Source organism: Elgaria multicarinata, chromosome 2 (assembly GCF_023053635.1).
Source record: "Elgaria multicarinata webbii isolate HBS135686 ecotype San Diego chromosome 2, rElgMul1.1.pri, whole genome shotgun sequence".
NCBI lineage: Eukaryota > Metazoa > Chordata > Lepidosauria > Squamata > Anguidae > Elgaria > Elgaria multicarinata.
This window is the reverse complement of record NC_086172.1, coordinates 13,661,146-13,684,194: the sequence shown is the minus strand read 5'-3', so window position 1 is coordinate 13,684,194 and position 23,049 is coordinate 13,661,146. Positions and strand designations below refer to the sequence as shown.

The following is a 23,049-nucleotide window of genomic DNA, read 5'->3' as shown; positions in this document are numbered from 1 at the left end:
CATCTTGAATGTCGCCTGAACTCATGCGAGATCTCGGCTGTTGGCTGGGTCTCGCAGAATTCCCAGCCAGCTGCCGAGATCTCGTGTGAGTTCGGGCGAGATTCAAGATGGTCGCTGCCACTCGCCGGAGAAATTTAGGCCCAGTAAGTTGGAGTTGTGGTTGCTGCAGGTCCAGTAACCACAACTCCGGTATTTTGGGCCCTAAGTCTGGTTGCTCCGGACCCCCAGCTCTCCACGGAGGTTTCCGGAATTTTCCGGAGGGTATGGGCAGCCTATGCTTGACCATCTTCTGCTCGGGGCTCTTGGCGGGAGCTGGGAAGCCTTGGAGGGCAGCTGGGCCTGCACCTACCTCGGCCTGCACTTCTCGGCCACCATGTGCTCCAGCAGGAGACAATACTGAAGCATCAGGGCTGGTCTGGGCACTTGCCCCCTTCGTCAGGCCTACTCGGGCCTGAGGAAGAAACTGCTGCCATGATTTTCCTTGTCCCTGCAGAAAATGAAAACTACAACTGCCTGACATGCCTTTCACAGTGATGCCCAACTTGCCCAATAGTAGTCCCGCTGCTGAGGCTCATGGAAGTGCAGTCTGGCTAAGCCAGTCCATGATGCGCTGTGCAAGGGTTGCCCATAGGGAGCTAGCCAGTGAGCTCAGTCGTTGTCGTTGGCAATGGGCCCAGAGCCACAGCCTCCTTCCCTCCTGGCCCCAGGCACTCTCCCTTCAGGCCCGTGTCCTCTGAGGTGCACTTCCCTCCTCTTATTGCTAATGCTGTTCCTTGATAGGACGTTGAGGAGTAGCATCGCCCAGGAGGGGAGGTCAGCAGCTGTCAGTGGACGCGCCCTAACCCATGTGGAAGTGGGTAAACATTTCCCAACAAATATCCCACACACATACTTTCCGCTTTATAGGTTGTGATTAAACCATTTCTTCTTAGTGTATGCCATTGATTTATGTATCAATTTCCCCTCTATAACCACAGCAGGCAAATTGTTCCATAGGATGTGGGATCTGTGGTGTAGTAATGGGGAATTACAAAGTTAAATTTGAAGTCTTCACTATATTGAGTTGAAGCTAAAATGATACCTGCTTAAATTTCCTTTTCTACACAACAGTTAAAGATACAGGATGCTCACCCATATGCTCACCCTAGTATATTTTGACTTCTTCAGAAGTGAGTGTAGACTATTTCCCTAGTAATTTTTTAATTTCCCACTAATGAAGACCCACAATGTAATACCTACAACTGACAAATAGCAGGAAATTATGTTTATCAACCTCAGATAATGGCACGTTTCAGGAGTCTGGGTTTCATGGTGCTGACAGATGGACAGATACACACCCGTCATCTTTTATTTTATATATACACACACTTTAGATTTAAACTTCTAGAACACACCATCCTTTTTAGAGTATCAAATAGAAAATGTAAAAACAGTACTAGAAAAACCTCTCAGCCAATTATTAGTTGCCAAAAAAAAAAAAATGCTGCTGGAGCTTCAATTTCCTTGACCTATTACAAAAATAGCTAGTTTGACTTATTAAAAATTTCACAGCTGAGCTAAGCCACATAGCATTGAGAACATAGCATGTAGCACTTAGGCTAAAATATCAGGCGTCTGTGCATTTATGACCTGAGAAGGTTGAAATGTGTTATAATTACTTAAGATGCCATATAATGGATAATTGATCTCATTGACTAAGAACCCCACTAGTGAAGTCAAAGGAAGTTCACTGGAATGCATGAAATCACAAAGTATTGCCTATAGTGACTCCTAGAATGTTTTCCATGTTGCCAAAGAACATTTGATTACAATTAGATCAAATAACTAATCTCATCATAATTCAATGTGAATGATTTTACTCACAGCATATGATAGTTTAGCTGCAGAATTTTATTTTCTTTGGGCTTCAGAACTATGGCTTGGAGTAACCCAAGGCGGCTCTTCCATGAGGCAGGGTGAATCCTCCACTTCAGGTGGCAGATCCCAAATGGTGGTGAATTCGCCCACAGGAGAACAGCACACCTGCCTGACACTCCAGAAAGCTGTGCTAGCTGCAGCCCTGCTTAGGTAAGAGCGGTTGGCACAGCTCTTTGGTTTCCACCCACTTGCTGTCTTGTTCTGAGGACCCCTCCAAATGCAGTGGGAAACCCCACCAGCTGTTTAGAAGATTGTGTACAGCATAGCTTTCCAGAGAGGCTAGCTCAAATCTCTCACTGTGAGGGGTCCTTCCTTAGGGTGAAGGGTGGGGAGGTGGCTTTGGAGATCGCCTGCAGGGCCGGTGTGGTGCCAGACTATTTTGCGCCCTAGGCAAGGTGAGCTACTTTCACACACACACACACACACACACACACACACACACACACACACACAAAATGCCAACTTTGATTTTTAAGAACATATGTTTCCTGGAAAAAATAAGAAGCACAAAACTTGAAACTGCAAAATTTATTTTAAAGTGCAAGAAATATGTCTTGCCAATTATAGCAAACAAATTGGAAAGGAACATCTATGGGTCTAAAATGCATTATTTAATATGAATATCACCTCCAAATCATCCCCCCCAACTCACACACGCGCGCGCACACACACACACACACTCAGCATCACTCACTCCAAACAAACACACACATGAACACATGCATTCACTCAAAGACCCCAAGCACCCTATTCACCCATACATTCTCTCTCTCTCCCTTCCGGGCGCGTTCCGGAAGTCCGAATGTGGAGCCACCCCACCCCCACCACAGCGTCCCTGGCTTTGCTTTAGCTGGGCGGGTGCGGGGCGCCATCTCACCTGCCCAGGCCCAGCTGAATCCTCGGGCCAGGCCGGCTCACAGCCAGTGCATGTGAGTGCTGTGCTGCGCCCAGCGCCCCTCTTAGCTTGGCGCTCTAGGTGGCCGCCTGAGTGGCCTCTATGGTAGCACCGGCCCTGATTGCCTGTGCTGCATATGCAGTCTCCAGATCCACCTTTCCACCAATCCCGCAATGCAAGGAAGGGCTCCTCAAGTAAGGCACCTTGGCAGGAGAGATACCTGGCACTGCTGCCACCGGCACTGGGAATAGGAGGAAGGTAACGATAATCACCTGGGAAGATACGAAAACTGTTGGAAGAGTAGGAGTGGACCATCATGGCTGCAAGGCAGAGAAGAGAGGGCAGAAGAAGGAGGTGGGCAGTCATGGTCAGAAAGGGGGCCAGAGAAGTGAGGCATTAGGGCCATCCTAATGCCCTCCAGATGTATTGGCCTGCAACTCCTAGGATTCCTGACCTTTGGCCATGCTGGCTGAGGTTGAAGGGTACTGAAATCAAAATAATCCAGAGGGTACAAGATTGGGGAAGGCTGGTGTAGGCTGAGAAAACTGTGGTGCCAGTGAATGAGCCCTAGAAATTCTTTCCATGAAGCCAAAGAGATAAACAGAAAGTATCCTTGAAAAATAGAATGACTTCTAGAGTAGGGAGAAGTGGGTTGGGGGAAGGAAAGGAACCAGAGTGTGCAGTTTTCTTCTCATCTTACTTATATCTATATTTATTGTCCCATCTCTGCTGATTGAGGAAGTTAGATCACAGCTGGGTGGGGAGAAGAACTTTGCCCTCACATCAGAGTTGATAATTGTTTAGTCCGGGATCAGAATCTGGCACAGAATTTCCTGCTAGCAACCTCTACAGTAGTATCAGTCACTCACAGTTGTGAGGTTGATCAGGAGGCTGGTATTGGAATGGCCCTGTGCAAATGATCAAAATTAGGGGGGGATATGAAATATGTATAGAGGGTTGTACAATCAATTACACTGGATCTGTGCCCAACCTCTACACCTTGGCCAGGTCATCTGCATTCAACCTATGCTCATACGAGCTTCATGCGTGTTTTGTCTCCCCACATAATCTGTGGGATGTTAATCATCTTTACCATATGGGTTTAAATCTCTTCTTGACTAGGAAGTACACTTTGTGGATTTTGAAAGGAATGATAATTTACATCATGGAGTGATTGTGAAGGGGAAAAAAGGAAAGGACCCCATGTGTGCTGCCCCAAGTTCTTTGGAGCCAGAGCAGGAAACAAATATTATATATATATATATATATATATATATATATATATATATATATACACACACACACACACACACACACACACACACACACACTTGACCTAATTTGTCTAGGCAGTAATGCAGTGGGCCCTAGGCTTTACAGGAGGATTTTAATATGATCACTTAATGTCATGGGACAGCTCGCAACTCCATAGAAGTATTTGGATAAAAGCAACCTCATTCAATGGATGTGCAGTACTACCATGTGCATATTTACGTAAAAAGAAGTCCCACTGTGTTCAATTGTGTTAACTCCCCTGTGAGGATGCACAGGATGGTAGCCTTAAAATATGCCTGATGTGGGTGTTTAGTGTTTGATTTCTTTTGTTTTTGCAATGGTATTTTTTCGCATTCCTTGTGTACACTCTTAAATGTGTCTGTCATCTCTAGGAAAAGGTCTGTTCGTAGCCTACAGGCTAATTCCTGCCACCTGCAGGTTTTTATCCAGGGTCCTACTTCTTAGTTCCCTCTCTTCTTTCCTTTCTTCCCTTCTCTTTTGAAAAACTCAGAAGGAAAGGAACACCTGAGTCACTCTCACAGGTATGTTCTGGTGATTCTCTTTCCTTTTTGCCAGCCTCCATGCTCAAAAACGGAGTTGTATATCAAAATCATGGGTGGGTAGTAAAAGGACAATAGTCCCCATTTGGTCTGTAGAAAAAGTGGGAGCAGCTCTTTTGGGGAAGATAAAGCTCCTACAAAATCTGCGTGTTTTAAATAAGTTCTAAGTTCCAGTCCAAATGTCTAAGTAGTAATCCCCATCTCTATCACACACACACACACACACACACACACACACACACACACACTAATCTAGAAAACTAGCCAAAATATCCTGAGACTTTGGAATGAGTGATCCCTAAATCTCTTATTGATCTTTGTAGAGTACTTGCAGATCACCTGTTAAAGATCTGTCCCCTCAAATACACCAAGGGTTCAGGGAGGAGGAGGATGCAGTTAAATACTGGATATATTTGAATGGCCTGATCAATATTTAGCAGGTATAGTGCCACTCAGTAGTCCCAGATAATTTATTTATTTTCCTTAATGAATATTTTATGCTATATTTGTGCAGTTTTACTGGAAACACCAAATATTAAATTATAGCAAATGTCCAATTTCTACAGACCACTGTAGGTAAGCAGGGCAATTATTTTCCATTCTTATCAACATTGTTTTTGAATATTCTGTTGCTATTAGCACTTATTACTGATATGGTTTGTTATGAACTCCTTCCACCCCCTCCCCTGGACCTCCCACTTCCAAAAGGTGGAATGACACAAATGAAAAGGCGGAGCTTTGGAGACTGGATGTCTCTCAAAATCCCCCTGATGCACACATCACTTTCCCAAGACAAATGTGGAACAGCTTGGGGCATACTGCTGTAATCACACCGGTATGTAAAATTATGGCTTTTCTTCATTAGTTTCCAACTTGTAAAGATTTGTGGTTGTGACTCTGTTAGTTGCTATTAAATGCATTGTCTTTAAGCCCTGCCTCATAAGCTTTTGCAGCCTGTTGTGTATTTACATTTTTCTCAGACCTAATTCTCACAAAATGATAGACATGAAAATTCCACTATAATGTTCTGTGGCTTCTGGTTGCTAAAAAGTGTTTTGTTTTGTTTTGTCTTTTAAAATCTAGCCATTATTGGCTTATAATATTACTTCTGTTGTTACTACTTATGGTATTTTTCCATTCAGAGTTCAAAGATTCTGTGTTCTGTATTCCATAAACGGAATACACTAGGATATTCTTCAAGGAGCCAAAATAATAATGTATTTGTGTTCAAAATATAGATATTTAAAATCTATACATTATTATTATTATTATTATTATTATTATTATTATTATTTATTTATATAGCACCATCAATGTACATGGTGCATAAACTCAAATTTGAATGTTATGTAATTTAGTCATTAAGTATTGGATATTCAAATATGATATTATAGGAAAACATGCAGTTTACTTAGGAAGTACCGCTAAATAATACTTATTTTCAGAGCATATCTGTCATGTTATACGGATATAATCCAGCCTTATAAATACTTGTAAATAGCTATGTCATTGGCTTGGGACTGCTACTCTCTTCATTCATAAAACTTTTCCAACTTTGTATGATACATTTTCCCTTTACATAATTCATGTGTATGGTGAACTCATTTTAAATGAATAATGAATAATGTTCGCATTCAGCTTAACTAAAGCAATGACCGTGGTTTCTTTTGCGGTGTTAAGGCTATTAAATAAACTAAACCGTGTAGCCAGTAATGCAATGTAGATATGCCAGGATATGATATGTGCCTTCCCTATGCAGAGGAGACATCTAGAATAGTAGTTTTATGGACCAACTACTACAGACCATGAGTTTAAAAATGGAAGCATTTGCCTTCTTGAATGTAAATTCTTATGTCCAGTATATTAGAATTAATTATTGTGTTTTATATTCAGACACATAAACTGGATATTTTAATTTTCAAAATGTCCAAAATGATATGTTGGCTCACTTGCTGAAATTGAATCTAAAGAGCTTTCCTGCTTGATATATAGATTGAGATTTCATTTAAAATATGGAACCAATATTATAAATCCAAATGTGTTAAGTGATATGAAGTGTATGATGCTCAGACTGCCCATAATTCTGAAAATTCTGGTTATCTTTCCACTTGTTCTTCAAAAATTATGTATTGACATGGAGCATTGGCCTTCAGCTTGTGAATTGGGCTCACAGACTGAACTAAGATAGGTCACATTTATAGCACTACCAATCTGCAAATACATGGGAAAAAGTTAAGAAGTGTATGTTTGGAGTAAAGCTGGTTGCAGGTCTGAAAATGTTGAAAACTACTGGCATAGAATTATCTGCCACCCTTTTATTGGAATTATTTCAGTTGCTTGAAAAAATAACGATGAAAGATTTCTTCCTGTTATACAAAAGCATGCATATGTATACTATGTCATGTGGGTACTAATACAATACCAAATATTTCCCCATCTTTTGTAATTCAGTAGTTCTCTTAGGTGTACATATGAATATATACATAAACATGGTGTACATGTTTGTTGCTGTGCTATGGGGTGAGCTCAAGTTATCCCTGATTTTCTTCTTGAAACAATATTTGAGTCTAATATTGATTTCTTCTTCTCACCTCCCATGTTTAAGTAGACAGTTTGTCTTTTTAGTTTTTTTAAACACTTTGCAAGTTTATCTAGTGTTATGGTCAGTTAAAAAAATACTTTAAAAACTGCTCAAGGAGGTGGCTTCTTGCTGTCACAAGGCAGAGGGCGGCCAATCAGCATTGCATGTAGCTGGACTTTGCTAGAAACTAGCAGATCTTTTTTCCTAAGATCAATCCTGCAGGGAAGATTGTTCAGCAGATCAAAATGGGGGCATATGGCTAGTTTCAAAGAGGTGAGATTCCCCTAATGATGTATGTCTGTGCATACCAATTACAGAAATTAGACATGAAGGCGTGTACTTCCTGCATTAGTCTGAGACTCGTGTAATTCACTTCCAAGTTTCTATCAGCTTTAATATACATCTAATAAAAAGTGATATGAATAATATGTCGTTCTTAGCATTAATCCTTAGGTGGCTAGAATACAAATATCGCTCCTTTTCTGCCTCAGCTGTGTAAACAGTGTTAAGTGGCAAAGCTTCAGTATTATGGCACTGCTGTTGCTATGGGAAAGCTAATTAGGACCCTGTTCTGCAATTATTCTGAGTGAAATCCATTGTAGACAAAAAATATTTCTGCACAGAAGATATTATATAGAATTATTTTATCGGATTTGATGGATTTTTAATGCTGTAGCAGGATTGGAAATGATGGGTAGCATCAGTGGCAATTGCCAGATGCCAGCATGAGCCAGCTCTCAGAGGGACCAACCTACTAGGCCAAGCTGGCACATAATTACATTAAGTTGATGTCTTCTGATGGTGTTGCATAGAAGCATAACTAGTGATTTCATCGTGATGGCACTCCGTGGTATCATTTTATGAGCACTAGCGATGTTGTGAAGATGCCAGGGATTGATATTAGATTTCAGATGTGTTGTTTTTGGGTGTGTACAAATACTTTCAGAGAATGAGAGAGAGAGAGAGAGAGAGAGGTTTTTGTGGTGTCTGCAGATAGCTGAAGAGAAAGAGTGGTTTTTTTTTTTTATGAATCAGACAATCAAAGCAGTCTGAGAAAGGAGGTATTTGTAAAGACAGCTGACATCAGAGTATGAGTTGAAGGGAATGAAGTCACTCCCCAATCTATATTTAATATTTAAAAAATGGCAATTGATCTTATGGCATGCTTTTACAGTATCAAGGGATATGACTGCCTGGAAATCTCTGGAGGATTTCTGTTCCTTTCCTTTAAAAGGAAATGCAAATATAGGAGGGCCACATTATCTACATGTATATAATAGCATGTATATACTTCACAAATTGGGCCTCATAATAAACACAGCTGGCAGGATCTGGTTTCAAATGTGACCTTTATATGCATTCTTTCACACACTCAAACAAGGATACACTCACAAGTTCATACATGGCCAACACACACACACACCAACCTATGTTGAGGAGAGGTTACAGAAAAAGATGGAAGGAAACATTGCATTCCTACTTTTGAATACACCTTGAACATTCACTTTGAACATACATTCACACAGTTACATACAAAGAACAAGGGGATCATTGTGGGTTTCAGTTGAGTATGGAGCAGCCTGCCTCACGTAGCTGAATCCAAATCTCTTTCTGATTTGGTGCTGTGATATTTTTATCTGTTTTTAAAGATAGCATGCAGAGCTGAATGTTGTTTTACTTCTATTGGTTTTTACAGCTATTTTATTCTGATCTTGGTGCTTTTTGTGTTTTAATTATATATGTTGGAAGCTGTATTGTGATGGGTTGGGACAAAAAGGCAACCAAAGTATGCTTTAAATAAATAAAATGATCACTTTGGGATTGGAGTTTAGCTACTGATTTCTGCCCAGAAGGATTTATTAGGGACTGGATTAGATTTTGGTACCACCTCAAGAGCCCAGTTGAAGCCACTAATCACATTGGGAAGTAGACTGGCTGATTGTCCTCCACCAATCTCTAGCCCCACAGATACCATTAGGGGCTTCTGTTTTGCTGTGGGGAAGGGAGTGGTCACTCTCCTTTCCTCAACTATCACCTCAGCCTATCATTTTCCAAATTAATCAAGGAGTAATTTCACATGGTAATGCTTTACAGGTGATCAGTGCTGTGAGATTGCTCCAAGTTAATTGTCTTATGAGTGGTTCTTTGTGTCTTTGATAGACCTGCTTTGCTGAGCAGGTGAGAACTGCATCAAAAGAAGGAGCCTTCTCTCAGACTGTGATTAGATTTATTTCATTAAATAGTAAATTAAGCTAGTTGAGAATAACTGAAATGTGAATGGAAGCAAAATCCTTTTGCGGTGCTCTGTAAGTGTCATAAAATGTTTACAGTGGTTTTGCGCAAAATACTCTATTTTGTGGTGAGCCAGAAAGAATATCAAATACCTCAAAAAAAAGGTCTACAACTATGATGATACAGTAGATTTGTTGTGACTATTAATATGTATACTGTATTGGATTTACATAAATACACATTGGGACAAATTTAAGGGCCAATTTTATTTATTTATTTATTTATTTATTTATTTATTTATTTATTTAAAACATTTATATCCAGCCCTATATTATTAAGATCTCAGAGCGGCATACAGATAAAAACATACAGTATAAAAATAATAAATATGCACAGTTAAAAACAAATTAAACCATGATCCAAGTTAAAACAATATATAATTTAAAAGCAGTAAAAACAGTTAAAAGAATGTCCCAATGAGTTAATGATGATTGTTAGGTTTTTTAATTTATTACTTAATGGCTTCTTTATGAAATTGCAAATGTTTTATAAATATAGTTTGTGATGGCACACTAAATCAAGAGAAAGACAGACACTGCTACCACCTCAGGTCTGCACCAATGGAGAGAAAACCACCACGGATGGAAGAGAGACTTTGAAATGGTCATGTAAACTGGGATTTTCGTTATATGGAAATCAGGCTTGATTCAAATACGAGGCAGCTCACGAATGCTGTGTAGGGATATCATGCTTAAAACATGCTCATCAGAGGCACAAAGCCATATAGTGCTGGCATGCCAGATACTTGTGGAAGAGGCTGTGATCAGTACAGATGTTGGCACATTAGGTATGCACTTCTTAAACATCATGCTGGTGGTGTGGTGTGCCATCTCCGTCAGATGGTCCTAAACTTCAATCATACCAAAAATTACTTATACATGCATATGCATAGCACTGCAGCTTTAAGCACAGAGCCTATCACTCAAGACAAATACAGCTTATTTCAAATTGTAAACCAGAGAAGGATTATGAAGAAGTGGGTGTGGATTCTGTTGAAGGAGAAGGGGAGGAGGAAGGAGAGGAATACTAAAATAAATGTCACAATGGTGCTTTAGACCTCTAAAACAATAAATGTTTTAGAGGTCCAAAGGGGTGCATGGACAGTGCAGAACATTTCTTCCACGGGTGGATTTTCCTCCCTTTTCTCTTATTCGTTTGGAATTCCAGTATGAGAGGGCAGTGGGAGGAAGCGCCTATAGGGAGGACCGGGAGGGGAAGAAGGGCAGACAGGAGTGGGTTCATCTGCACAGCCCCAAGAACCTTTATTTCAATACCATTCATAACTAAACACTATAGAGAGAATTATTTATCAGGGCAAAATGCAAAATGCCTAGATGGCAGACATAAATACAAGAAAAGGAGATAAATCTTTTGAGGTGTCCTTCTTTCCACATAGGAAGTCATGGATACTTAGAAACACTGGAAACTTTATGGAAAACAAACAAATGCTACTACACAAAGGAAACGACTCAGTAAGGAAATGGCCTGTACTGAGATACCAAAAGAAAAGTGGGCCAGCAAAAATGGCAGTGGAATTCTTAGAACTTGGAGGATAAGGGTCTGAGTGGGGAGACACTGCAGCTGGAGCCCATTTGTGCTGATGGCCTGTGGAGGATCCACACGAAAGGGAGAATCTCCAAACCATTCTCTAAAGTCCACTATCATGGTATATTTATTTTTAAAAAAATGTGTTAATAACAAATGTAGCTTGAATCTCAAGATTGCTTCTAAACTGCAAGGGTTATTAATTGGCTTCTTTCCTTGGGCAGGTAGTGCTACTTCAGATTTCAGAGCTATCATGAGAAGTCAAAGAAATGGTACCTTGGAGAGCTCAAAAAGCCTTTACTCCAGTATTTCTCGTAGCACGGACCTATCGTACAGCGAGAGTGTAAGTGAGTTCTGTATGACTGATATGCTCATGAGTTGATGTGAAATGTAACTACCAGATGCAGGGCGAAAACTTAAAGCTGATGACTATACAGTGTTGAACCTTGTTGGTCAGATTCTAGGCTTCATAAAGCTTGCCTGCTTTTTGATTTACTTGTTTACACGGGCTTTTCCTGACTTGTAATTGACTATGAATTGCTCTGTTCAGAAGTATTATAAATAAATAAAAATCACTGTTGGCTGAGGTAGTTTGATTTTCCGCACTGTGGAAAGTGGGGCTAAACCTCCGACTCTTGTACTCATCTTCCTCTGCATGTAGAATCATCACTGTGAAATCTTTGAGGCTTTCTAGTGTAAACACCATCCAGCATTCATACTGAGACCTGGTTTACATGGTAGATTCTATGTGCAGGAGCAAAAGAAGGTCAAGGCAGGATCTACACTGTTATACTGTTATAAACCATTATACTGTTATAATGGTTTATAACAGTAGTGACAACTGTTTAGGCCCAGGACACACTCCATGTACGGTTTTCAACCCGTTTTCAAAGTGTTATATCCTGCTTGGTGTAGATCTGCCCCCAAAGTCAAGGGTAGTTTCTACACTCCACTGCGTAGAGGCTGGGGCTATGTTACAGGCAATGCACGTGTTTTTCAAAAAGGCTATCACATAAGTTTGTAAAGCTGTAAGAATAGACAGTGGAACTAATTTCAAAGTCTGCAGAGTTCCTGTAATCCTATGCTGTCTGCTCTTTTGTTCTTTTGGAAGTAAAAATAACACAACCTTTGCTAATTAGCTGCTGAGGATAATGTGTGTATTTCAAAAGGAATGATTCCAAAGTTGCTAAAAAAATTTTTTTGGGGGGGAGAAATATACAACTGGGTTTCACTTAAATATTTCAACTCTTCTCCCAAAGGATTTGGTGCACTTCATCCAAGAGAACTTTAAGAAGAGAGAGTGTGTCTTTTTCACTAAAGATGCCAAGTCAATGTAAGCAAATATTTCTATCTAGTTCTGAATTTTTGAGTTATATTCTTTGTGATGAGCCTTAGATCATTTTCATACTGGATACTAAAAAGCATATCTGAGCTGTTTGTGGAAGATTTGCATGATAAAATGATTCATTTGAAATGTGAACTGTTTTAAGTTTCATGTGTAAATGCGCCCCATGATACACTGGAATGACAGGTCCTGTCAATTTGAAGATGTTCTCACAATGCTTACACAAGGTCGACTTATGTAACCTTCCTTGTTATAGTATCATATGAAGTGATGGAAGTCCTGCTTCATTGCTATCTTAAACATTGAAAACCTCAGAGCGTATTAACACTGGGTTACTGATTGGATGTGCTTCTAGTGCTATAGAGTCCATACTTCAATCAGTGGCAGTTTTCCCCAGAGTTACTTGAAAAAGTAAAAAATGGTTCAGAAGTATAACCATATGTTTCCTCTTGGTATGTATATGTGTGTTTTTCAAACACCATACCCGTCAAATTCAGTGAAAGGGGGTTAGTGATAGCTTCTACTTTTCTCCTCTACATGTTGTTAGATCAAAGAGGAATATAACCAGCTTTCTCCCCACTTATCATTATTATTAGTTTGTCAAAAACAAGAAGAGTGGGATGGAGCATCAAACACCTTCCACATTTTTGACATAAATATATGAGCAGATCCCAAAGCTTTGTTTTTGAAAAGCTATAAGTCTACCTAAATAACTTTTGAATAATGTTTATCCCACCCACCCTACTGGTAGTTCTCAACAAGCATTAAAATAGCTCTACTCTATAAATCTACATGCTACTACCTTATACATAAATAACAATCTAATCCTCATCTGATCACTTAATTAGTGCCAGAAGTCAGATCCTGCAAAAATTTCTTACAGTGCCTCTAAAAGATGCTAAATACTGTATTTTAATAAGACTTTAGAGTAAGGATGGGCAACTTGAAGTCCTAGTCCTAATTTCAAATGCCCTCTGCAAAGATCAGTTCAGACCTCTGGCAAGAGAAGTCTTTCCATCCCCTGCTGCCCGCTGGCTAAAGAGGGAGAGAGACAGAGAAGGAAGTGTCAGGGGGAGAAAGAGAAAAGTGGGTGGCAGAAAGAGAGAGAAGATGATGGCAGAGAGAGGGAGAGAGAGGAGAAAGCCCTCCGTTGGCTCTGTCTGGCCCTCAGCTGGCTTCATCCCCACTGATGGCAGCGTGCAGCCTCTGGCAGATTACTTCTGCAGGAATGTGGCACCTAAAGAAAAAAGTTTTACACTTCTTCTTTAGAGGGAGGCAATCCTGTAATGGTTCAGCGGCCCTTGATGACTCACGTGTTCATCAATGAATTGTTTTTGAAAGCTGTTCTCCTTGGTATGCCCTTGTAAAAAAGAACAACACTTAATGATGAATTATTATTTCTCTTCTCTATATGCATGTTTTGATAGTGACAACCTGTGTAAATGTGGGTACTCAAAATTGCAACATGTAGAAGGGACTCAGATTAACAACCATGAGAAATGGAATTATAAGAAACACACTAAAGAACTCCCAACAGATGCCTTTGGGGACATTGAATTTGAAAATTTGGGCAAGACAGGAAAGGTAAGTCAATTCAATGCCCTTTTCACATTTATATGTAGAACTAAGCTTTTTTCTGCTAATGTTTTCTAAGTTTGAAAAAAATCCCAGAAAACCAGGAGATTTATTATGTTTTCTTTCTATTTTCATACTTAGTGTGATATCCTATGTGTGTTTCCTATCCAGTTGTTTGTCTAAACATGCATAGGATTGCACTTTAGAGAGATTTTTGTGCTGTTGCTAAAAATGCAGTCTAAAAACATATTGCAATAAGTGATAGAACAAAAGTAAGGAAAGTAGAATGGGGCACAGTCGATGTTTAAACATAATGTAAAAGCTGAGCTAAAATGTTTATTTTCATGCACATTCACAATAGAGCTCTTAGGCATTTATTATAAACCACTAACAGGAAGGATAAAGAAGGACATCAAGGGGAACATGTGGATTGGTGCATGGATTAAGAACCCTTTAAATGGAATGCTGTACTACATGAAAGTCTGCACAGAAAACCAACGCCTTGTGTAACCCAGCCCTCGGCTGAAGACGTTAAAGTAGACGTAATAGAAGCATAGGGCTGTGTGACTGAAATGGCATTGACAAAATGAGATATTTGCCTTTTGGCTAAGTGTAATATTTTCCCTGTTGTAAAAATGATTTTCTCTCTTTTAAGTACATCCGCCTGTCATGTGACACAGACTCTGAAACACTCTATGACCTAATGACCCAGCACTGGCACCTGAAAACACCCAACCTCATAATCTCTGTCACAGGTGGAGCAAAAAACTTTGCTTTAAAGCCACGTATGCGTAAGATTGTCAGCAGATTGATCTACATTGCACAGTCTAAAGGTAAAAGTAGGCCTTCTTTCTGCCATTGCTTGCTTTGGCTTAGGCAAAAAAATGGGCTTCAGTGGGCTAAGAAGTTATGGAGAAATGGAGGCACAGGTAGTGAAGCAGAATGTAAGTAACATGCTCTCAGTTAGGCTTAAGACCCCAGCCTTTAGAAATATATTGAACTGATTTCAGTATGAACCATATTTCTAATTTAGAATGCTGACTTTTGCTGCCTAAACATGCATTCCAGGGTCATTCACATCAATAGGAACGTTGTTATTTACCCCAGTGGGATGTGGATTGTAATTTTCACTGTTGTTAACTCCCTGTTGGATTAAAGCATTGTCTTATGGGGTATTATGGCGCATTGACTGCCTTCAGGATTTCCCCTGGTAGCTCAAGCCATGGGGGAACCCATTTCCTGGGTTTGTCTTTCTTTCTTTCTTTTCAGGAACAGAGTTGATTGTGTTTGTGTGGGGAAAACGGTTTTCACAGTCATCATCATCTGCATATTGAGAGGGAAATAAAGGGAAGACCTGTACAGGCCTGAAAAATGTCCCAATTTTCTCTTTCTTCTGTGTGCCTTTTATTCATAGTTCTTTCTTCATTCTTTTTTCTGCTTTTTCTACATGGCTTGCTAACCTTGGCCTTAACTAGACCTAAGGTTTATCCCGGGGTCGTCCCTGCCTGCTCCTGAGATATCCTGTGTGTCATTTTCATGAACAGGGATGACCCTGGGACGATCCCGGGATAAACCTTAGGTCTAGCTAAGGCCCTTATTTGCCATTTTACCCCTCTTTGTCCTTACCCTTCCCTTTCCGCTGCTCCTTTTTCTATGTTCAGACTAGAACTTCCCAACAGATTTACATGATTAATTCAGTTCTAATTTTTATCCAAATTGGTGTTCTATCTGATATTTTGGAAACTTGATATAACGTCAAAGTAAATATTAGTTAACATAATATGTTTCCCCACACAACAATTCCTGTGACTACATACACATCTGTAAAAGGACAATCTGACGGTAGTTTACATGCCTGATCCATTCCCATCACATATGTACATCCAGTCACTGGGATCACCCTATGATTTAAAAACATGCTGTTATGTGACCCAGTTCCTAACGTATACATTTGCACTGAAATGAATGCATTAGTGATGTATAGCATTCAGCGTATGGGAAGCTCCTGTGTATGTTTCAAATTGCATGAAACCATCTATGCGATCAAAGTTTACATGTATGATTTGGTTTTGTACTCTCAATCTACAGGGGCCTGGATATTCACAGGGGGAACTCATTATGGATTGATGAAGTATATCGGGGAAGTAGTAAGAGATAACACCATCAGTAGGAGTTCTGAAGAGAATGTGGTTGCTATTGGCATAGCTGCTTGGGGGATGGTTTCTAACCGTGAAAGTCTGACCAGAAGCTGTGATGCTGAGGTACTGAACTTGATTCACCATTAACATCCTGGAGTTATGTTAATCCTCACATTACAAATGAAGGGGACATTTCCTTCACTAAAGCTACACATTCAGCCAGTTCTCACAACATGACTTCCCATGGTCTAATTATGCCATGGAGGGTTGTTTTTACCCATAGCTAAGCCACAGGACCACCACCAGACAATCAAGTGCTATACTGCTTGTTTTTGCAGGTTGTGGGTTGTTTCCTTCTGTTCTCTTTGCCCACGCCCAGCATGCATCTCTGGAGCCTCTGCGGCATGGAAGGGCAGGCAACTGCTGGCAAGTCTTTAGTGCCAGCAGCCGCCTCTTTGCTGTTGACCTACCCTTGCCTGGGCATTATCTGGGGAAAGGGGATGCATTGCAGCAAGAGGAGGAGGGCGGGGAGTGAACTAAAGTGGCTTGTGTGGTTGGTGTAGTACTGGAAAAGGGGAGGAGGTGGGGTGGAGAGAAGCAGGAGCAATGCTAGGCAAACTTCCAACAGCTGGAAAAGAGCTAGTGTTATCATGAGGGAAGTGGAGTGTTTGGCTTTTTTGCCGCTGTTGCCAAACAACTCTGTGGGCTCTGGGAACAAGACATGCACAACCCACAGTCCCGACCCATGGCTTAAACAATCCAACAGCAAGCCATGGGTTCTCAGTGGGAGTTGTTCCTGGTTAACCATCCTCACTTAAGCCATTGTGCTGAGTTTGCATGCCAAAATAACCCACTCCAATAACCCACCATGGGTTGTTTTATTGTGGATTGTTGTGTCATGTGAACCAGGTCAATGAGATCATGTCTGTGCTAGAATTTGAGCCAGGGGCTTCTAGCACAAAGTTCAATGTAGTTCCAATATACTAAATTGGCTTGCTGTAATTTGTTGTTGATGAAATGATTAAAATGTATTGTAACTAATATGTAATGTACAGCACAGTTTTGTACTATGTGGGATTTTAGGAAACTAATCTATTCTTATTAGAGAAATGTGTGTATTGATAAGAAAACGGACTAGGAAAGAACAGAGAAAAAACTGTACATTCACATGAAGCTGGGTCATGACTGGAAATAGTTTAGCAATGTGAACAAAACAGTGCTTTATTTCTGAATTGTTGGTGTAATTTCTAGACCTATTATTCAGCACACTACATCATGGATGACCTCAAGAGGGACCCGTTGTACTGTTTGGATAATAATCATACTCATCTAATTCTGGTTGATAACGGCACTCATGGATACCCAGCCATAGAGGCCAAGCTACGAACTCAGCTAGAAAAATATATTTCAGAACGCATCATTCCAGGTCAGTTTCTAGCTGCAATTAAGTAATCTTTGGAATGAAGGACTCTGATTAGGGTCAGAAGTTAAAGAAATTCTTGTGGGTGAATAAACTTGCTTTAATAATGAATTGTTTAATTTGTTTTTATTGTATGATGCCCTAGGATATATTATGCTTGAAAGGACATCTATAAAGATATTAAGAGGACAATTCTAGAAAACATCTGCAGGATCATAGGATTTTTGGATTCCTGGATCCGACGCCAGAGGCAGTACTGTGGCCTTAGACCCAGGAGTCTGAGCCTCCTTCTCTGCTTTGGATACTTGTAAGCCTCTGAATTTGGAAGCTTATGTGTATCAAGGGCAAATACTATAGGATTGCACTCAAGTAAGCAAATCAATAAATAAAATATTCTTTTTTCCCCTTTAGTTCTGGTTACATTGGTCAAGTATTACATTATACATATACATTCAGTTTCGATACAGATTCCCACCTGGATTTAAAATTATTTAATGCTAATTTATTTAGGATACTTAGTTTCCTTGCCCCTTTATACTCTCCATAACTCTATATGTGCTGATGGAGGCATTCTCCCATCTTCTTATTCACGAAATTAATAAATTTCTTCCGTACCCCTTAAAATTTGCCTTCGCTTAGTTGTCCTCGCTCTATCCTTAGTTTATGAGTCAATTTTTCTAAGAGAGCAATCTGCCATACCCTCTGGCACCAATTATCAATATGGAGCTCTTTGCCATCTTTCCAATGCTTGGCTATCAACCATCTTGCTGTTGTTTATTAATTCAGTCGCTTCCGACTCTTCGTGACTTCATGGACCAGCCCACGCCAGAGCTTTCTGTCGGCCGTCGCCACCCCTAGCTCCCCCAAGGTCAAGTCTGTCACCTCCAGAATATCATCCATCCATCTTGCCCTCGGTCGGCCCCTCTTCCTTTTGCCTTCCACTTTCCCTAGCATCAGCCTCTTCTCCAGGGTATCCTGTCTTCTCATTATGTGGCCAAAGTACTTCAGCTTTGCCTTTAATACCATTCCCTCAAGTGAGCAGTCTGGCTTTATTTCCTGGAGTATGGACTGGTTTGATCTTCTTGCAGTCCAAGGCACTCTCAGAATTTTCCTCCAACACCACAGTTCAAAAGCATCTCTCTTCCTTCGCTCAGCTTTCCTTATGGTCCAGCTCTCGCAGCCATAGGTTACTACAGGGAATACCATTGCTTTAACTATGCGGACCTTTGTTGTCAGTGTGGTGTCTCTGCTCTTAACTATTTTATCAAGATTTGTCATTGCTCTCCTCCCAAGAAGTAAACGTCTTCTGATTTCCTGGCTGCAGTCAGCGTCTGCAGTAATCTTTGCACCCAGAAATACAAAGTCTGTCATTGCCTCCACGTTTTCTCCCTCTATTTTCCAGTTATCAATCAAGCTGGTTGCCATAATCTTGGTTTTTTTGAGGTTTAACTGCAACCCGGCTTTTGCACTTTCTTCTTTCACCTTTGTCATAAGGCTCCTCAGTTCCTCCTCGCTTTCAGCCATCAAAGTGGTGTCATCTGCATATCTGAGATTGTTAATGTTTCTTCCTGCGATTTTAACTCCAGCCTTGGATTCGTCAAGCCCAGCATGTCGCTTGATGTGTTCTGCATACAAGTTGAATAGGTAAGGTGAGAGTATACAACCCTGCCGTACTCCTTTCCCAATCTTAAACCAGTCCGTTGTTCCGTGGTCTGTTCTTACCGTTGCTACTTGTTCGTTATACAGATTCCTCAGGAAGCAGACAAGATGACTTGGTATCCCCATACCACCAAGAACTTGCCACAGTTTGTTATGATCCACACAGTCAAAGGCTTTAGAATAGTCAATAAAACAGAAATAGATGTTTTTCTGGAACTCCCTGGCTTTCTCCATTATCCAGCGGATATTGGCAATTTGGTCTCTAGTTCCTGTGCCTTTTCTAAACCCAGCTTGTACATCTGGCAATTCTCGCTCCATGAATTGCTGGAGTCTACCTTGCAGGATCTTGAGCATTACCTTGCTGGCATGTGAAATAAGTGCCACTGTCCGATAGTTTGAACATTCTTTAGTGTTTCCTTTTTTTGGTATGGGGATATAAGTTGATTTTTTCCAGTCTGATGGCCATTCTTGTGTTTTCCAAATTTGCTGGCATATGGCATGCATCACCTTGACAGCATCATCTTGCAATATTTTAAACAGTTCAGCTGGGATACCATCGTCTCCTGCTGCCTTGTTATTAGCAATGCTTCTTAAGGCCCATTCAACCTCACTCTTCAGGATGTCTGGCTCTAACTCACTGACAGTCAAAGGCTTTAGAATAGTCAATAAAACAGAAATAGATGTTTTTCTGGAACTCCCTGGCTTTCTCCATTATCCAGGGGATATTGGCAATTTGGTCTCTAGTTCCTCTGCCTTTTCTAAACCATAACGCTTAGGTATGTTTCCATATAGGCTTCAGCTGATACAGGTTGCTAAGCAACAGTAACGTTTACTATCAGCTGATACAGGTTGCTAAGCAACAGTAACAACGTGTAACGTCAGCTGATACAGGTTGCTAAGCCCCTCACCCGACTCCTCCGGGCTTTCCAAGGTAATCCTACCCCCTTTCTGCCTCTTTGCTTCCCCCACCCACGAAGGGGGCAGCACCACGGTCCGGAGCATGAGCGAGGCACTGCCGGGGCCCTTGGTGGCCGGGTGGGAGGCTGCTGACCTGCTGCGATCCGAGGCCCCAGCCTAATCTTATGTGAGCTGGGTGGCCGGCCCAAGGCTGACAGGAACCCCGGGTAGAGGGGGACACCTGCTCCCCCTCCCCCCGACCTCCCTGCCCCCAGGTCTGCCAGACGGCGCTGTATCGCGGCCTCCAAGCAGCCCCCGCCCCCGCGATGATATTTAATTAATAAACTTTAAGATATGCTACAATGACATACGTTACGCCGGGTACAGCTAGTTTTAAATGAAATCCATAAGGCGGTAAAATCCTTTGGATTTCCACCTAGCCATTTCCATTGCTGTTAATCTACCTTCAAGCATTGGGTGGTGAGCTATCAGGATTAATAGCGAGAGCCCTGGTGATAGTATTTCCATCCTCACTTTCCATACTTTCAATGTTGTTAATGTGAATGGATTCTGTACCTGCTCTACTAAATGTATGTTTCCAATAAGGCCAAGTGCTGATAGGAACTTCCTCACATGTTATTCTTTCTATCTTCACCCACTGTTTGGAAGTGTCTTCTTGCATCAAAGGGATTATATGTTTAAGTTGATTAGCTGCATAATAACATGTCAGGTTTGGGATTCCCCATCTGCCATTTTCCTGCTGTTTATATAGGAGTGATTTACGTATCCTAGGGTTTTTTGTGCCAAATATGAATGAATTTAATTGCTTCTGCCAATGTTGTAGTTGATTTTTTGGAATCCAGAATGGCAATGTTTTAAACAAAAATAAAAGTTTTGGGACTGATATCATTTTAATCATGATTTAGTGATCGGAAATGCCTAATTGCTGCTTCTTCCACCTCCTTGTTTCAGAACTAATGATCTTCCATACTTTCTTACAGTTTACTTTGTGTAATTTGTTTAGATTTTTAGTTATTTGGACCTCTTAATACCTGAAACTTACATGACATTTATAAACATTTTCAAGAAATATTAAATCCATACCTAGAAAGATTATTTAATAACATAATGAAAGGAATGCCTCTTACAGGGACCTGGACACACTCAAAAATAATACTTATTTGTTAATTAGATCAGTTAGCTCAAACAATTAAGTTTACATTGTTCTTGGACGAAAGTCGTGGGACACATTCTAACTATATATGATTCTATCAATATACACAGTCATTTACAAAACATAGAATCATAGAATATCATAGTTGGAAGGGGCCTACAAGGCCATCAAGTCCAACCCCCTGCTTAATGCAGGAATCCACCCTAAAGCATCCCTGACAGATGGTTGTCCAGCTGCCTCTTGAAGGCCTCTAGTGTGGGAGAGCCCACAACCTCCCTAGGTAACTGGTTCCATTGTTGTACTGCTCTAATAGTCAGGAAGTTTTTCCTGATGTCTAGCTGGAATCTGGCTTCCTTTATCTTGAGCCCGTTATTCCATGTCCTGCACTCTGTTTCTTTCCTGAGGTGTTTATAGTCTGAATTTTGACGGAGGGAAGACAACAGGTGCTTCCAGATGAGACTTTTATAGAATGATCACTGTTCCTTCTTCAAGGAAGTTTACAGGGGGTCCAGACATCATCATCATCATCTTACTCATGACCCTCCCATGTTTTCCCACTGCCTCTTCCATCTTTTTTCTTACCGCAGAAAATATGTTAAGGAAAAAAATGGAATTGCTGCCCAGTGCCTTCCAGTTGGTAGAGCTAAGAGTCCTCAATCTTAGTACCCAACAAAGAAGTAAGGAAGGAAGAGAGAAAAGAAGGGAAGAGGGAGGAAGAAAAAGAGATAAAGCAGGGAAGAAAGGCCAGTATTCAAGAGCAGTCGTAGGGTAGCACCCTTAATAAGAGGTCCTTTGTAAGCTGTCACAAAGTACAATTTCCAGAGAGGTAGTTTATTTATTTATTTATTTATCATATTTATATCCTGCTCCTCAGCCAAAAAAGGCTCTCGGAGCGGCTTACACTTAGCAAAAAAGACAGTCCCTGCCCTCAGGCTCACAGTCTAATAAAGACATGACACACAAGGGGGAAGGAGAGGGGGAAGGAGAGAGAGCGAGAGAGAGCGAGAGAGAGAGAGAGTCCAACAGGAGCAGGCCATGATGTTTCTTCTGCCTGCTCCTGTCCCCTTGCACTTTCTTAGTTGTTAGGTCTGTTGAAGCAAATAGCAGATAAATTTAGTGGCCTTTAAGGTGCCACCAGACTCTGCTTTTGCCAAGAAATAGTGGACAAATTTTCAGTCACAAAACCCTCCAGCAGACTGGGTATTATTAAGCAAAACCCCAAAACAAAACTAAAGTAAAAGTAAAAGCGAACAGAAAAGATGCGGTGAAAGCGATAAAGTTAAGCATGATGAAAAAGCCCCATATTTTGTAGCAAACTGAAGTTGGCCTGCAGGAGATTTTAGGTAGATAGCAGCAAAATCATGGTTTTAAGAAAATGTTACGAATTCAAGGTACCTCACATGATGAAATTGCCATGTCAAAAAAGAGCAGTTGTATGAATCTGTATAATACTTGGTGAAACAGCCATATGGTGAAACAGCCATATAATTCTCCACATTCCTGTATTAACAAAGTACACTTTTCTTATATGGAAACGGGCTCTGAATTGAAAATATTGTATTGTATTGTATTGTATTGTATTGTATATTATGGTTTTATACTGTTGTTTTATACTTTGAATGTTTTTAATTTTTGTGAACCGCCCAGAGAGCTCCGGCTATTGGGTGGTATAGAAATGTAATTAATAAAATAAATAAATAAAATAAATAATAAATAAAATATTTTCATACTCCATTTATGTTCTGTTTCCTTAGAAACGCTATGCAGAAAAAAATG

General features: G+C 40.6%; 1 protein-coding gene across 3 annotated transcripts in view; it reads left to right on the top strand.

Moving 5' to 3' along the window:
- Positions 1–11,318: 11,318 nt before the first annotated feature.
- TRPM8 (transient receptor potential cation channel subfamily M member 8) overlaps positions 11,319–23,049 on the top strand; it is a 62,236-nt gene continuing 50,505 nt past the window's right edge. For all 3 annotated transcript variants that reach the window (XM_063116050.1, XM_063116052.1, XM_063116051.1), the window contains exons 1-6: positions 11,319–11,408; positions 12,325–12,398; positions 13,838–13,994; positions 14,641–14,818; positions 16,074–16,246; positions 17,375–17,549. In XM_063116050.1, coding sequence (XP_062972120.1) covers positions 11,319–11,408; positions 12,325–12,398; positions 13,838–13,994; positions 14,641–14,818; positions 16,074–16,246; positions 17,375–17,549 — 847 coding nt within the window. The remainder of the gene's footprint in view (positions 11,409–12,324; positions 12,399–13,837; positions 13,995–14,640; positions 14,819–16,073; positions 16,247–17,374; positions 17,550–23,049) is intronic.